This window comes from Gekko japonicus, unplaced genomic scaffold (genome assembly GCF_001447785.1).
Source record: "Gekko japonicus isolate JY-2015 unplaced genomic scaffold, Gekko_japonicus_V1.1 scaffold945, whole genome shotgun sequence".
Classification (NCBI taxonomy): Eukaryota; Metazoa; Chordata; class Lepidosauria; order Squamata; family Gekkonidae; genus Gekko; species Gekko japonicus.
Window position 1 is genome coordinate 784,676 of NW_015165265.1, and position 16,605 is coordinate 801,280.

A 16,605-nucleotide genomic window follows, 5' to 3' on the forward strand; every position below is an offset into this window, starting at 1 on the left:
TCTTCTTCTTCTTCTTCTTCTTCTTCTTCTTCTTCCTCTTCCTCTTCCTCTTCCTCTTCTTCTTCTTCTAAGTGAGCGCAGTGCTCTCCTGGGGGTATACCAGGAGAGGCAGTCCGATGATAAATGGGTCCCTGACCGTTAAGGTCCCTAAAGATAAGTACCATAAATTTTGAATCTGATCTGGTACTCCACTGGAAGCCAGTGCAGCTCTCTCAGCACAGACCGAGGCCAAGGAGATGCTCAAGAAAGGTTGAATGTGTGCCGTATGTAGAGTCCATCAACTAAGTCAGGTAGGCGAAGTGTTGGTAGACCGGTATTGCTGCCCAGTGGACTTTGATAGAAGAGAGTCCAGACTGCTGTAGGCAGGGGTCATTTCGTAGAAAAAGAACTAGGGGGACTCATTAGCATAACTCATTAGCATATGCCACACCCCCTGACATCACTGGAAGTGTGTCCTCCCCACAGCCGGCGGCGACCTCCAGCGGGCACCAGCAGGGAGCTCCAGGCCCTGCCCTCCCGCACCTCACCCGGGGGGATGGCGTCCCCCCGCGTCCCCCCCCCAACTACCCCTGGTAGGGAAACCAAGTAGGACAAAACCTCTGGCAGTGGGGCTGACCTTGGCTGGATGTGGCAAGAAGAAGCATAAAGAGAAAATCATTTCCACTTAGATTGATAGGTATGCTGAGTGCTCAGTTTTCAGGCATTGATCAGGACGTGGCTGACTTGTGAGGGGAAATTCAGGAGATATCCTCCATGCAGTAGAAACCCAAACTGCGGTGAAGAATCCTGCCCTGCTGTTGTGAAAGCAGGTCCGGGGCCAGAGGAAGCCATCGTTACAAACCCTCAAACAACTGCAATAGAAGCAGAAACCAGGTTGCCTGGGCCACCCAGGGAAGAAGAAGAAGAGATTGGATTTAAACCCCACCCTTCACCACCCAAAGGTGCCTCAGAGCGGCTTACAAACTCCTTTCCCTTCCCCTCCCCACAACAGACACCGTGAGGCAGGTGGGGCTGAGGGAGCTCTGACAGAAACTGCTCTTTTTCAAGAACAGCTCTTATCAGAACTACAGCTTGCCCAGGTCATCCAGCCAGGAGCGAGTGGAGGAGTGGGGAATCAAACCCGGTTCTCCCAGATTAGAGCCCGCGCACTTAACCACTACACCAAGATGCAGGATGTTCGGTCTTGAATGACATGGGTGATTAGTGGGTACAGTGGGAACATACAGAAGAGATCCCCTGTGCAACGATGCAGGAAAGCATCCCCAACGGACCTCTGGGTTGCATAGCCCCTGGTGAAGAAAAAGAATGCATCCACCAGAGGATGACCGAAGATCCTGAAGATGGGAAATAGATACTTCGGGTTGAGGGACCACTCTTGTTCAACTGAGCTGGTTCGACTGAGGACATCTGCTTGGATGTTCTCAGCTCCTGGCACGTGAATGGCTGTCATCGATATTTTGTGTTGCAGGCACCAGTCCCAAAGGGCAATAACACTTCTGAAGAGTCTGGTTGAAGCAGCCCTCCCCCCGCTTCTTTACATAGTACTTAGTTGCCACATTGCTGGTGGCAACCTGTACTATCTGACCTCATAAAGAAGGCAGAAAAGACTTCAGCACTAGTTGTATGGCAGTCAGCTCTAGGCAACTGGTGTGAGCCTGTTGTTCTATCGCTGACCATCAACCTTGTGCATGAAGGCCCTCACAAATGGGCTCCCCAACCCCAGAGTGAGGCATCTATGGACAACCTCCAGAGGCAGGGGGCGAAATGGCACACCTGGCAGGGGTGGTTGAGGGATTCCCACCACCGGATAGACAAAAGAACCTCCTGAGGGATAGATAGTATCATGAACTGTGGATGGCGAATTGGATTGAAGTGGTGCAGGAATCATAACGGCAGTGGTCGCGTCCACATTCTTGCATAAGGGACAATGGATGTCGTTGATGCCATGAGGCCAAGAAGACGCTGAATCAATCTGGCTTGCTGAATAGGTGTTGTGAAAAACTCCCAGGTCAAGGTGTATATGGTGGAAGCTCTGTCCAAGGGGAGAAAAGCTCTCTGACGCATAGTGTCTATCTGGGCCCTGATGAATTGGAACACTTGAGTGGGTCTGAGCACAGACTTTTGGTGTTGACACAGAGGCCTTGTCTGGGTAGGTGATGAAGTGCAGTCGTGATGTTGGATTCGAGCTGCTGGGGTGATGAAGCGGCTACAAGCCAGTCAGGGAAAGATAGCAATGCCCTGGGTCCTGAGGGCAGCCACCACCATGGCCATGTACTTGATGAAGACCCACGGGGCGGTGGAGAGCCCGAATGGGAGAACTTGGCATTGATAGTGTTGCTGGCCAGTTGCAAAGCAAAGATAACAAGGGTGTTGTGGTCAGGTGGTCATGCTTGCCCCCATCCTGCTCTGGAATGATGAAATACCTGGAGGAGTATCCCTGATGGTGAGGGGACTGGGGGAACTCCTTGATCACCCCCTTGGCCAGCAATGTCTGTATTTCCTCCAGGAGGAAGCAGGATGGGGGTGTGGTCACAAATTGGGGAGTTCTTGGCTGCAAAATGAATTCTATGGCATACCCCACCTGGATGATGGTGAGGTGTCTGAGGTGATTGCCTCCCAGTCGGTGAGACATGGACGTAGCCTAGTTCCTATAGGTGGGGTTACGGTGGGAGGACAGGGCTCTTTGATCCAGTGGTGAGAGTCAGAGGCTGCTGAGGCAGCTGGGTTGGTATTTTTGGCTGTTGATGACCTGGACGTCTACTGGTATGCTTGTCTGGGGGGAAGAGACCCTTTTCTCCAGGTTTCCACTGTCTGGGGAGAACGCTGATGCCTGGACTAGAAAGACTTCCAGTTCCTGTTCTTAAAGTGTTGTTGAGGAGATGGTTGAGAAACACCAAGGTTCCTGGTCTGCTTTCTGCTTTCGTTCACTGAGGACACGGTTTCATCTGTTGAGGCGTGGAATAGGCCCTCACTATCAAAAGGCAAGTCCTCAACTTTAGCCTGAATGTCAGGCTGAAAAGATGTCGAACACAGCCAGGCGTGGCATCTGCGGGTAACAGTGGTTGCTAGAGTTTTGGACAAGCATGATACAGTATGGTAAATGGTACTGATCTGTTGCTTCCTTCACAGTCAGGGGGAACAACATGCCTAGCTTGTTACAACTTGGATAAAGAGTGGGCTATAACAGAGTTGGGTGGTGGGTGACAAAACAGGAACTTGGCCTTATACATTTCTTCATACCACTTTGATACCGATGGGAAGGAAGCAGGCTTGTCTCAAGCCTCTTTGAGTCGTTTGAGGTGGGCAGAAAGCATTGGTAACACAGTAGCTGGAAGTAAGTCTTATTGGAGTAGCTTATGGACTACATCTGTTAGTTTCTGTGGAGAATTGAATCTACAGTGGATGTCACCATCCACTGGATGAGTTTGAGGAATGCCTTTGAGCCCTCAGATGGAGAAAGAGCACCTGGTTGAGCAACCTCAGTTTCAGGTGGAGCATGGGTAACATCATTGGCTACAGAGTTGGAACCTTCGATATGAATGTTGGACGGTTCCAAAGATGATGGTGGCATCTCACCCAAAAAGGCAGGAAGGTCCAAGGGACTGATTGAGACTGATTGATGTTCAGTAACAGACTTCGATATTGGGGCCGAGGCAGGAGCAGCACCCAAAAAGCAGGATGGAGCTTGCGTGGAGTGACCCCAGCGATGCTGTGAAGGTGTCAGGTCTAAGAAACGGGAAGCTCAATCGGTTCCAGAGCGCTGAAGTGAAGAGTGTCAGTATGGGCTGTAGGAGGGCAATCTACGGCGATGTCTGTGCCGTGGAGACCGAGAGTGGAACCTGCTAGAGAACTGACAAGAAGATCAGGATCGGGAAGTTGATCGTGATGGGGTGCAATATGATCTTTGGTGGTGATGCGGAGAGTGGTGTCGGTACCAAGGCGGTGACCTCGATTCTGAGGAGTAGCAGACCCTGACATCCATGTGATGACCATAGGATGAATGGGATCGCGAGTCGCAGGCATATCTGTAGTGGGCACCTTGTGAGTGGGACCAGTCTTGAGAGTGCTGTCCTATGTCAGTGTTGGATTGAACCCTGCAGTCTCTTACAAGTCGAGGTAAAGGTGTCGGTTCTGACTAAGTATGATGATGGTCTGTATCCAGTAAGGGAGTCCCCGGGGGACTGTAGGACTGAACAGACAGGGAACGAGGAGGCACGTTAATTGTCTTTTGACTCGATGGTACTGCCTCCGAAGTGGCTGTAGGAGTTTGGGAGAGCTGCAGATGATGTCACAGCGGACTGGTCCGGCTAGTCACCTCAGTGTGTGGATGGAGTCTGTGTGTGGATGGTCAGTGTGTGAATGGTCAGTGTGTGGATGGAGTCTGTGTGTGGATGGTCAGTGTGTGGATGATCAGTGTGTGGATGGTCAGTGTGTGGATGGAGTCTGGGTTCCCTCTAAGCTGAGTTAGCAGTGTTCCCTCTAAGCTGAGTTAGTTTGAGCTAGCTCACAGTTTTTAGTCTCTGGCTCACACATTTTCCTCTTAGCTCAGGAAGGACGGCTCCAGAGCAAACTAATTTATGCAGTAGCCAGATCACTCGCTCACAACGCCAGTAGCTCACACAGTAGAATTTTTTGCTCACAAGACTCCACAGCTTAGAGGGAACATTGGTTGAGAGACCCATGATTATAATGGGCTTGACCAATTTCAGAACCAAGGATGGAGTTGCTTTCAGCTGCTTCAGTCTCAAGGATGTCGAGTCTGAGAACCGCTTCTTAGACTTGTCTCTCTTCTTTCTGGCTGTGGTTGAGGTGGCAGAGGCATTTGACTGAACCGAATCTTCCCTCAGTGGTGGTGGGGGAGGCAGTGTAGCTTGGGCCTGGGGAGTCTGCGCCATCAGGGGATGGAAGGAAGACTCCAGCAGCATAGTGCCGAGACAGGATGCTCTGTTTTCACACGCTTAATTTGTGAATTTCACGAAATGTGAACAAAAGTCTACCCGGTGCGGTTCTCCCAGGCACACAAAGCACAGGGCGTGGCCATCAGCAGGGCCGGCTCACTTACTAGGCGAACTAGGCGATCGCCTAGAGCGGGATGGCCCTTAGGGGCACCAAACTGCACCCGGCCCCGTACTCTGGGAGTTTCTTGATTATTTGTGTTTTTCATTCTTCCTAAAATGCATTTATTTTTGAAAATTGGTGGGCGCATGGGGGGGGGGCATAAGGGATCCTCGCCTAGGGTGCAAAATAAGCTGGAGCCAGCCCATCAGTTGAATGGATCTTGGTTTTCGACACTTCTTGGTCTCGACACTTCTTAAGGAAAACAGCCCCTCTCATACTCCGAATGTCCTGGGAAGCGAAGGAAGGGGGAGACAGAGACAGAGGGGAGGGGGAGGAGTTCGAAGACACACAAAATGCAGAAGACTTACGGACACTGGGAGAATATATATATTAGGAGGACGTCAAACAAGACAAACAAAGTCAGAAAAGGCATAAAGTGGAGGAAGAAGAAAGGGCCAAGGAGAAGCATCGAAAATGGTGAAAAGAGAAGGTGTGGTGAGGTGCAGGTGGCACAGCAGTTGAAAAGGAACTGAGCGGGAGGCAGTTTTCGCCTCAGTTCCAGACACGCGCAGTGGGTGTCTGCTCCCCAGAGCACGGGAGAAAGCCTGCCAAAAAGCGTTGAAGATAGCTCTAGAAACTTCCAAGGTCAGGTCCAGTACAGGCACAGTACCCAAGTGTGGGACTGCACACAGACCATGAAGAAGATCAGAAGTTAACACTCGTCTGAGAATCTGGCCTTAACATCTCACGTAGGGAAGCTGAGCAAGAACAGGGCTGTAGTGTCCCTATGTATTTCCCCCCATGGCTCACAAAAGCAAAATTAATTATGCAACAGTCAACATGTGAAAAATATACTACATTGGCTTATATAATTATGCAGGCTTTCCCATACATAGCATGTGAGTCCCCCTGGATGCAAAAGCGCGGAGTGCATTTTTAAAAAAAATGTGCATGCATCCTCTGGTCCAAGCCCTTCTTACACCACTAATTAGGATTGAAGATACTTACCGGGGAGCCTTTATTGCCTTTCTGCCCAAGAGGTCCCTGTGTAAACACAAAGGAGATTGACTAGTGAAAGGCACCTGTGTGTACAAAGAGAGATGCTATAAGACGGGAAGGGAGATGTGATTCGCAGAAGGGGGGGGCGATACAAGACGCATGGCCAGATGTGATGGTGGTGAGGACACAACAAAGGCTGCCAAGCAAGGACGAGGTACCCTTATTATTTATTTACAAACTTTTGTATGCTGCCTTCCTGCCCCCGGGGGGAGGGGGTCACCAAAGTGGCTAACAGTTAAAACAAAAAAAAAAACATTTAAAAAAGAATTTGTAACAGCAACTAAAACCAAAACTAAGATATGTATATTAAAAGCACATTAAACGGTAGTAAAAAAAACATACACCAGGATGAAGGATGGGGAAGACCACAGGAGCAAGGCACTGGGATGCTAAGGTGGGATGGGTTCTACAGCCAGTGAGTATTTGGGTACTGACAGAGCCATATGTCTGTGCATCACTGCACTGGGGAGTTCATGCTCTATTTATACAGAAGTCAGAGTTGCCAAGTCATCTTGGGAACTATCTAAAATTCAGAAGGGAGTAGGGTAGGTAGTACTTACCGAGAGCCCTGGAGATCCTGGTGGGCCTGGAGGGCCAAGGGGTCCAACAATTCCCTATCGGAAAGCACATGTTAAGATATTGTGGGGCTTTCCCCCAGCCAAACTGCAAAAGTCCTCCCCACATGCTCCCCCCCCACACACCCGAACTCAGGTCTCATCTACTCACGGGGTCGCCCTTAGGGCCTGGTGTCCCCTGGTTCCCTGGCAGTCCCTGGTCACCTTTCTCACCCATCTCACCTGGGGGACCGATCAACCCAATGAGTCCAGCATGGCCCTAGAAAGGAAGAGGGAAAGCTTAGGAAGAGAGAGAAGATCTCTTGTGGAATCCTGTGACATGGTGCAGTTGTCAAGGGAATCGAGAACACTGATGCATAGGTACCTTTTGGCCCTGAACCAGATAAATGTATGTACACATTATAAGCTCATGGTTCACATTACCAATTCATACAACAGTCTGCTCCTGTTGCAGTCAATGCTGCATTTTGCACAAGGGAATTGGTCCAGTGTTGAATTAAAACTATCCAGATAAAGGCTCCAAAACAGCCCTGCATAGTTGTTGACTTATCAAGCCCCCTATGATAGCAGACCACCTATGTCTGAAGGGGAAAAACTGTGCCTCTCCTGCTCTGTTTCTTCCAAGTTTGAGGACACCACCAACCAACAAACATACTACCTACTGTGGGAAATGAGGCTGGGTCATTTGAATGCACAGATGATCACTCAAAGACCAACAGGAACAGGTAAGCAATCTGCCTTTATTTCTTTGTGGTTTCTAAGCATCATACTGATGGGTAAAGACTAGTGGAGTTTGGCCTTTGGCTTATCCGCAGGTGCAGATGCTCCTAGGAGAATGACTGAAGACTGGCTTGCCCAAAGTAAGCATCCCTGTGAGCTCTTACTTCAAGTACATGATGCTTCATGAAGGTTTATGGGTTGCTGCTGCTTGACAGATCTCAGGAAGCCTTGTTACTAGGAGTAGGGAGAAAATGGGGAGGATGATATCTTGGTTGAGATAAACGTCTGAGATGACCTTGTAGGGAAGAGATTGTAGGGCATAAAGTGACCTTGTTCCAGTAGAAATCGATGAAATTAATGCTGCCAGTAATGACACATCTTGCAGAGCAAAGGGCAGCCAAGAAAGCCCTCTTGCAGGTTAGAAGTTATAAATCCTGAGTGGCCATTGATTCAAATAGTTTCTTCAATAGGTGGGAAAAGTCTAGTTGCAGGCCCTACTGCAGGGCAGATGGCTGAATCAACGGCTACAGCTAGACCAGTCCCATAACTTACTATTTGATGAGAGATTATGATTTCACCATCAAATGATGTCAAGTAGCACAAATGGTAGTGAGATAAACGTGGATGGATGAGTGAGCTAAGTTGACGGAACATAGCTGTAGAAGGAATTCTAGGACGACAGGTAACGGACAAGCAAGAGTGTTCATCCCCCTCATCTGTAATGAAGTTGGAGAAAGATTTCCACATGTGATCATATGACTTTCTCATGGAAGCTTTCCTGGCACTGAGGAGGACATCCTTGTGACATGAAGTCCCTGGATCTCAACGTTCTCCATGCCACCAGGTTTAAGATGTTGTGATGCAGAATTCTTCCCTCTTGCTGTAAGAGGAGATTGGGGACTTTGTGAACCATTTGCAGGATCTTCAAGAACCATGGATCATGTGGCTAGAATGGAGAGATGAAGATGGCATCAGAGTTGTCCCTCTCTGTCTTTGCTCTGAGGACAAGAGGAGGGGGAGAGAAAGTGCACAGGAGACCTCCTGTCCAAGAAAGGAGAAGGGCATTGTCTTGGGAGCAAGAGCGGTATCCTTCCCATGAGTAGAATTTCCTGTTGGCATGAGTTTCAAAGAAGTCTGGGTGGGGATGGCCCCAAAGGGCAAATACATTGTTAACAGACCCACAGTGCCTCACAGTGCCTTGCCATCTCAAAGAGTCTGCTATGGAGTTTGTGGCTCCAGGAATGTATATGGCGATAGGGAGGATGTGGTACCAGATATCAATGCTTCCACAGATAGCATGCAAAGCTGTTGAGGTTGGTGGATACAGTGCTTCCCTGTTTGTCTATATGTCATGATGGTGTTGTCAGTGATCACATGGATTATCTGACCCTTCAGTAGACAGAAATGCAAGAAAGACCTTGAAAATGGCAAGGAGCTCCAAATAATTTATCTGTGCAGTCGTCTCCTTGTGGGACTTGTGGAGGCCTATGTGGCATCACTGGCAGGAAGTGCCCTAGTGGGAGGCATCAGTGGTCAGACTGAGGGATGGCCAAAGAGATAGGAAAGGCATACCTTAATTTACCTGTGTGGGGCTCAACCACTGAGAAGGACAGATTACCAGTGGGAATATTAGTCTTTTGTTTTGGGAGTCCTTGAGGATGCTGAAGTGATGGAGAGCCTGCCACTGGAAGGGTCTCATCCGTAGCTGGACAAACTGGACCATCAGGATGGTTGTGGCCATAAGCCCTAAGAGTCATTGGACAGAGACAGCAGAGTACGTGAGATGGCAAATAGAAGTTGTCAGTGAGATGGTTGATGGTTTCCTGCTTTATGGGACATATGCCCTGGCACTAGTTGTGTCGAGAATTGATCCTACAGGCATTCATTAGGAGCATTCAAAGTGGGAGTTCTCTCCATTAACCTGCAGGCCAAAAGAAGGTAGTAGGTTTAGGGTGATTCCATAGGTGCTTCAGGAAGGTGGAGAGGCTGAAGGACAGGACTTTGTATTGGAAATGACCACTAGCCACTGCAGATCTAAGGAAATGGTAATGCTGAGGCCTGATTGTGATGAGGAATTATCTATGGACACAAACCATGCCCCTCACGATAGAAGAGAGAAGATGGAAGCAAGTGTGATCAATAGAAGTTTGTAATGACTGATGAAGTGGATGGCACCCCCGAGGTCTAAAAAGGGTATGAGGTCTCTGTCCCTCTTTGGTACGGTGAAGTATTGGGAATTCCTGGCCCCGTTGACAGCTAAGGACTGGCTCTACTGCTTGCTTGGAGGGATTATATCTCCTGGGAGAGGATGGCAAATGCATGGGTGGACCTAAAGACACTGGTTGGTGGTAGAGTGTCCAATTCAATAGCATAGCTGAGCACCCATTGGTCAGAAGTGGTGACTTCTTATGCAGGGAGGTATTGAGAATGGTGGGGAGAGAAGTCACTCTGAACCTCAAAATCCCTTTCTGGTGCCAGAAGAAAGTTTTGAATGAGAGGAAGACTGAGATTTTCATACTGAGAAAGATGATTGTCCATTGTTTAGAATCCCGATTGGGGAAGGTTCATTGTTTAGAACCCTGATCGGGGAAAGACTGGAGGGATTGCCTGGTGCTCTGAAAGTTGGGGTGCCAGCATCTGGTGGTGATAGAGTGCTATGGCCAAGGCCATTTGCCTTGCACTGATTTTAGCAACATGTTTAGAGTAGGCACCTGTCACTCTGTAATGTGAAGGGTTTCACCCCTATAGCCATGGAGCATAATGGATCAGGCAAGGGTTCAAGGGCTGGGGATGTTTCTTCCCAAAGGAATATCAGCTTGAGAAAACAGTCTTGGTAGCTGGCAATCTTGAAGATTACTGCGTGAGAGGTGTAGCTGTTTCTGCTGAAGGTGTCTAGTTTCCTGCTGTCCTTGTTGGTAGCAGCAGAACTGGATGCCTGTTCTGTTTTCTCTAGAGCAGCTTTGATGATATCGGAGTTGGTCAGCACGTGTGTAGAAAGGAAAGTACATTCCTCAATCTGCAGTCTGTAGAGGTTGTCCACTTTCTGAGAAGTGGGAGGATCGGAAGACGGCTTGTCTAATCTTTGGTAACCTCAAGGAGCTGTTGTAATTAGGGATGGGCACAAACCGGGAAAATGGAGGTTTGTCCCAGTTTGTGGTTTGCGAGGCATTTAAAAGCCTTCTGAGCTCACTGGTGAGTCGCGCTGCCTCGGTGGTGCGGCTTTAAAAGGTTCCCGACTGTTGCCTTGGTGCCAGCATGTCTGTCCCATGAACCCTCTTATGAACCAAACAAACCACTGCAAAAGTGGTTCAGTTCATGGGAGGTTTGTGGGCAAACCGATTGCACAAACCGAGGTTTGTGATGAACTTTGGTTCATAATTCAGTTCATGCCCATCCCTGGTTGTAATGCTGAGCAGGCTACAGATGGATGACCATCAGAGTCCAGGACCCCTAATATAGAGTCCTGCTTGAGGGAGCCCACGTTTCTGCTTGGGTTTCCAGGGCAGCAGCTAGTCACAGGAGCTTCTCGACACACAGCCTGCCATCCTCAGAGGGTGACATGCAGTGGTGGTTGGAGAGGTTCTCTCAGAGTTGGAGAGCTGGAGATCCTGAGCTTCTGAAGAGATGTGAGGAGGGGCTGAGAGCTGGTGGTCCTCAGGCCCTGCATGATGTGTCTTGCTGCAATGTGGAATGAGCAGGCTGGATTGTCTGAGATGACTGCTTTTAGGGCTGCTGCCACATATGTCTGGCAATGTACCTTAGACGTAGCACGAGTGGTGACCTCAAGTTTCAGTGAGGAGCTGGTATTTGACCAGGGGTTGAATGACCATGGGAGGTAGAGCTTGCAGGGGATGATGATGATTCAGGAGTCCTTAACATGGCTGCTGTTGGTGTGGATTCGATGGACGGGCCAGTATCATAGCCTGCCATCCTCAGAAGGTGACATGCAGTGGTGGTCAGAGAGGTTCTCTCAGAGTTGGAGGTCCTGAGCTTCTGAAGAGGAGTGAGGAGGAGCTGAGGATTGGTGGGAGTAGGACCAGGATCGACAAGGAGACTGCTGATAAGGGATTGGGACCACCAATATGAAGACTGGTAAGCTGCGGTGGCTCAAGTGGTTAAGATGCTGAACTGCAGGCTGCGGAAGGTCAGAAGTTCAGCAGTTCGAGACCCGAGTTGCCACATGACAGAGTGAGCTCCCGTCTCTAGTTCCAGCTCCTGCCAACCTAGCAGTTCAAAAGCAAGAAATTGCAAGTAGATAAACAGGTACCACTTCGGTGGGAAGGTAACAGCGTTCCGTGCGCCTTGGTGTTTAGTCATGCCGGCCACATGACCACGGAAATGTCTTCGGACAGCGCTGGCTCTTCGGCTTTGAAACGGAGATGAGCACCGCAACGACTGGCTTTTGAGCAAGGGAACCTTTACCTTTTTTAACTGCAAGTCCAATGATATGGTGATAATGGCGGTGTCGAGATCAACAAGTCTGGATCGACAGGAAGGAGAGACACCTGCAGAACAGCAGGATGGAGAGCAGCAAGACTTGACTATTGACAGTGATTGTTCTCACAAGATATGGAGGCAGGACTGTTTGTAGCATGTGGCTTGCCTTGTAAACTTTAGGCAGTGCTTACAGGTGTCGGTGTGTCGGGTCTCTCCAAGGCAGACGAGGCAGCAAAAGTGATTATCTGTCAATGACTGTTTTCCTCCATAGTCCCAGCACTTCAAAAAAGATGGTGGGTTTTTTTTGCCATGGACAAAGATGGTAGGAGAGAGAGCCAGAGTCCCAGGGGAGGAAACCTAGGGAAAGCAGTGTATCCACAAGCGAAGTGGCTCACAAGTGAAGAAAAAACTTGGAAGAAGTTCCCAGAGATGTCTTCCATGCAGTGGACTAAAAGGAACTGAGTGGGACAGGCACGACACCTCCCATTTGAACACATGTGGTATATCTCCATGATGAATCGGAGGGGCTCTTCATGCCCTTTTTGAGAGCTCTAGAAGTTTCCAAGACTGGCTTCTGCCCAGGCATAAAACTCACCAGTGTGATGCACAGAGACCACAAAGCAGTAAGTTGCCTATGTTGCCTTTTATTTCGTCAGACTGAAAGAAATGAGGCAGCTGTTAAACCCCTTTGAAGGTGTATTCTCTGCTTTATTTAATATATGAAGGCTTTGGTTCCGATTGATGCATGGTCCTGACGAAGTCTGATTGAAACCCCTTTTCAGTCCGGAGTAGTGAGTTGACTGCTTTCATCTGCCTGCTTTCATATTCTACAAGAAAGACTTTAATAGACATTTTGTGTGAGAATTTACAGCTGTTGGTGTTAATCGGTTCATTGTGCCTTACATGTGAATTGTAACGTTACTATTGGATAATTAAAATACACTGTTGAAATAGTCAGTATAAATTGTACAAATAGATTGTTTTTGGCATGCTGCTGTATAATTTCTAACTCTCATTGTTCAGCGTGGTGCCTTTTACTACTGGTCTATCAAGGTCAGCTTTATGTACTTTGTCTAGCAGCAGTGCTCCAGGATCTCTTGCAGAGGTCTTTTCAAACCACTGACTACCTCATCCTTTTAACTGGTCACACCAGGGATTGAACTTGGAATCTTTGGCATGCAAAGCAGATGATCTGTTGCTGAGCCACACACCCCTACTCGCTTCACTTCAAGCCACAGATCAAAGTGAAAAGGTGTGTGTGGGGGATTATGTAGAAAGCAGAAGAAACATTTTTTAGAACAGGAGCACAGGAGATTGAGATGTGTAACGTGATCTTCCCTCCAGGTAGCAGGTGTCTCTTCAGATAACGCCGGCATGCACTCACCTTCTCTCCCTTGTACCCGGGATCACCTTTGAGGCCCGGAAGTCCGGTGGGACCCTGTGAAGAAGAAGAATGGCATCAACAAGCTTTCGTATGCTTTTGATCATCGTGGCCCACAGCGCCAGGAGATGGATGCAGTAGGATTTAGGCTAATTTAGGCCTACTGGAAGGAGAATAAAGGCTGACTCACAATGCATGCAGATTGCTAACGTGACATCACTCACTGACTCACACCGAACAAGTGAACCACCTCCATCAGGGGGGAAAAAAATTACTGCGTTCGGGATTATGTGTGCTTATTCCATTGATGAGCTCTTTTCTGCGGTCCCTCAAAGTGTGCATAATGCTATCTCCTCACATTAAATAAATACCCAGGGCAAATCCGCTCTAAATTGAATGCATCAAAAGGGGAAAAGAGAAGGACAAGCTACTCAGGAGTGGTGAAGAAAAAAATGGGCTTACTGGTAGCAGATGTTTGGGGGGGGGAACCAGGGGGCTATTATTTGATTGTCCAGCGCAAAGACCAGACGTCTGTCCTCTTCTACCACTCACCATGGGCCCCGGTGGACCTGCCTGACCCGGTGCTCCCAGCAATCCTTGTTCACCCTATTGGAGGAACAGGAAGGAAGTGCAAAGTTAGTAATACAATGCTCCCTCTAAGCTGTGAAGTCTTGTGAGCAAAAATTCTACTTTGTAAGCTACTGGCATTAAACTGGTGAGCAAGCAATTTGGCTATGGCATAAATCAGTTTGCTCTGGAGCCATTCTTCCTGAGCTAAGACAAAAATGTGTGAACCAGAGGCTAAAAAACTGTGAGCTAGGTCACACAAACTCAGCTTAGAGGGAATACTGGTAACAAATTGTATTTTTGGAACCTGAAGAGAATGTTATTGGGGGAGGGTGGCTGTTACATATCCCTGAGTCAAACAGGGGTGGTAGTGGGGGAAATGCACCAGTGTGCAATACAGCAGATAAGTAATTATCCACATATAGAAACACAGACCAATTCCCCACAAGCAGCTGTGCCGCCGTCGCTCTTCCATTTCCCCCGGTCATATTGGTCAATTTCACACTATTCGCTGTGCAGCCGCATTTTGACCCGCATCTCTCCCCAATTTCCCCCATGTCTGTTTTTTGAGGATCAAGAAGACGCGGAGAAAATCAGTGGGAGATACGGGTCAAAATTGGCCGTGCAGCAAACACTATGAAATTGACCGATATGACCGGGGGAAACGGAAGAGCAATGGCGGCACAGCTGTTTGTGGGGAATCGGTCACAGTGTAGGTAAATAGGGAGCAATACAGAGGGAATTTATGCATGCCCACCAGAATACTACAAGCTGGAGCTTTCTTTGCTGATGTCCTTGCTTCCATTGCTGCATGACCTGCTTTTGAAATATGATGTGGTTCCCTTACCTAGGTGTTAACAGCTCCATTAAATCACCCACATACAGCTAAAAGGTCAAACAGGCACCTAGTGGCACTTTAGGTAAAGGTTTCCCTTGCTCGAAAGCCAGTCGAGTCCGACTCTAGGGTTGTGGTGCTCATCTCTGTTTCAAAGCCGAAGAGCCAGCGCTGTCTGAAGACGTTTCCGTGGTCCTGTGGCCGGCATGACTAAACACCGAGGCGCACGGAACGCTGTTACTTTAGAGACTAACAAAATTTATTCCAAAAGAAACTTTTGTGGCCCTGACCTGGATGGTCCAGGCTAACTCAATTTTATCATATCTCAGAAGCTAAGCAGAGTAATATTTGGGTAATATTTGGAAGGGAGAGCACCAAGGAAGTCCAGGGTCGCTATACAATGGCAAGCCTCCTCTGAACGTCTCTTGCCTTGAAAACCCTACCCCGGGTCAATGTCAAAGTCAGTTGCAACTTGATGACACTTTCCAGCACCTCCAAGCTTTTGTGAGGCATCTGAAGAAGTTCACTCTAACTCTTAAAAGTTTATGCCTTGATAAATTTTGTTAGTCTCTAAACCTGAGCTTTCTAACATGTAACATACAAGCAACGACCTGTTGCTTGCTGGCTGCTGCAGAAAAACCCATGCAGCCCTTAGCCTGGAAGATCCAGGAAAAGGTCTAGAAAAGATCTGAGACTTAAAAAAACAAACAAACTTGTATTTCATTGGATTTTTGTATACACTAATAGCTCTACTTCTGGTGCTCTTCCCAGTTAATTTGCTGAACAGATCAAAATTTGGTAACATGTTGTGTGTGTGTTTGGGGTGGGGGTAGCTTGGGATATTCCATATTACTCGGAAACAGATCTCAATAAAGAAAATTTCGGCAACCCCTGCTCAGAAGCGTCACTGGATTCCTGCATTATTTGGCTGCTACAGATTAGTATGGCTACCCATTTGGAATGATCGGTTCGAACAGTCCTCTTTAAGACAGGGAGACAGCCAACCGAGAAGATCCCATGACCTTTCCTCTGAGTGCCAGACTCCTCTTAGCACTAGGAAATTCTTTCTAATGCTGAACCTAAATCAACATGCCTGCAGTTCGAAAAGAAAAAAACGAACATTTCTTCCGAGTCCTCTACTACGTGGAAAACACTGACCGAGAGCAGTCCATCCTCTTCTCTTCTACCCTTTTCAAACAGATGAAGAACGCTAACCTGCCTTCCCTTCTCTAGCGTTTCTTCAGCCTGTGTGAAGCCATATTAAGATGTACCCCCAACTATCTGCCATCAATGCCCCTGCTGCTTGCTTACAAGTGAAGGCACCTACTGCTGGGCCAGGAATCCCTCGTAGACCTTCTGAGCCAGGTCGACCTGGAGGGCCCTGGGGGCCCACAGGGCCCGTCTTTCCTGGGGGCCCTTCTGTGCCAGGCTCCCCCTGAAGACAAAGAAGACACACATTTTAGTGACATCTGATGATCTGTGTGGTTCAGGTTTCTGCTGCTCACCTCCCACAGTGTTGGGTGGAGTTAACCCCTTCCAGGGTGCATTCCTCTACTGAGGATGCTGGGATGATGGGGGTGGGGGGGTTGAGGGACACAGAAATGGGACCACTGATAAAACTGAAAGAGAGAAGAGTTATCAGAACCCCAGAAATGGAACCCAGGTGCATCTTCTGCTGGGAGCTGTATAAACTCTCTTACCTTGGCCCCTTTCTCACCCTGTCGGCCTTCACGGCCCACTGGCCCAGGAGGTCCCTGGAACAGAGATATGACATCACTGCATGACATAGTCTGATTGGAATGGGGCCCCTCTTACCTTTAATTTATGTATTTATTTATTTATTCATTCATTTATTATTTTTATTTATATCCCACCCTTCCAAGAAGCGGGCTCAGGGCGGCTCGCGTCAACCGACAGAATACATTCTTAAAAATAAGTCGTGTAATAAATAACAGTATAAAAAAATAGGATAA

At 48.4% G+C, this 16,605-nt stretch overlaps 1 protein-coding gene across 1 annotated transcript in view; it reads right to left on the bottom strand.

The window, feature by feature from the left end:
• Window positions 1-16,605, bottom strand: part of LOC107109547 (collagen alpha-1(XI) chain-like) — a gene marked incomplete at its 5' end in the record, with an annotated part of 60,691 nt that overhangs the window by 22,860 nt on the left and 21,226 nt on the right. The window contains 7 exons of the mRNA XM_015410208.1: window positions 6,067-6,102; window positions 6,678-6,731; window positions 6,844-6,951; window positions 13,234-13,287; window positions 13,783-13,836; window positions 15,960-16,067; window positions 16,333-16,386. Of these exons, the coding sequence (XP_015265694.1) occupies window positions 6,067-6,102; window positions 6,678-6,731; window positions 6,844-6,951; window positions 13,234-13,287; window positions 13,783-13,836; window positions 15,960-16,067; window positions 16,333-16,386 (468 nt within the window). The remainder of the gene's footprint in view (window positions 1-6,066; window positions 6,103-6,677; window positions 6,732-6,843; window positions 6,952-13,233; window positions 13,288-13,782; window positions 13,837-15,959; window positions 16,068-16,332; window positions 16,387-16,605) is intronic.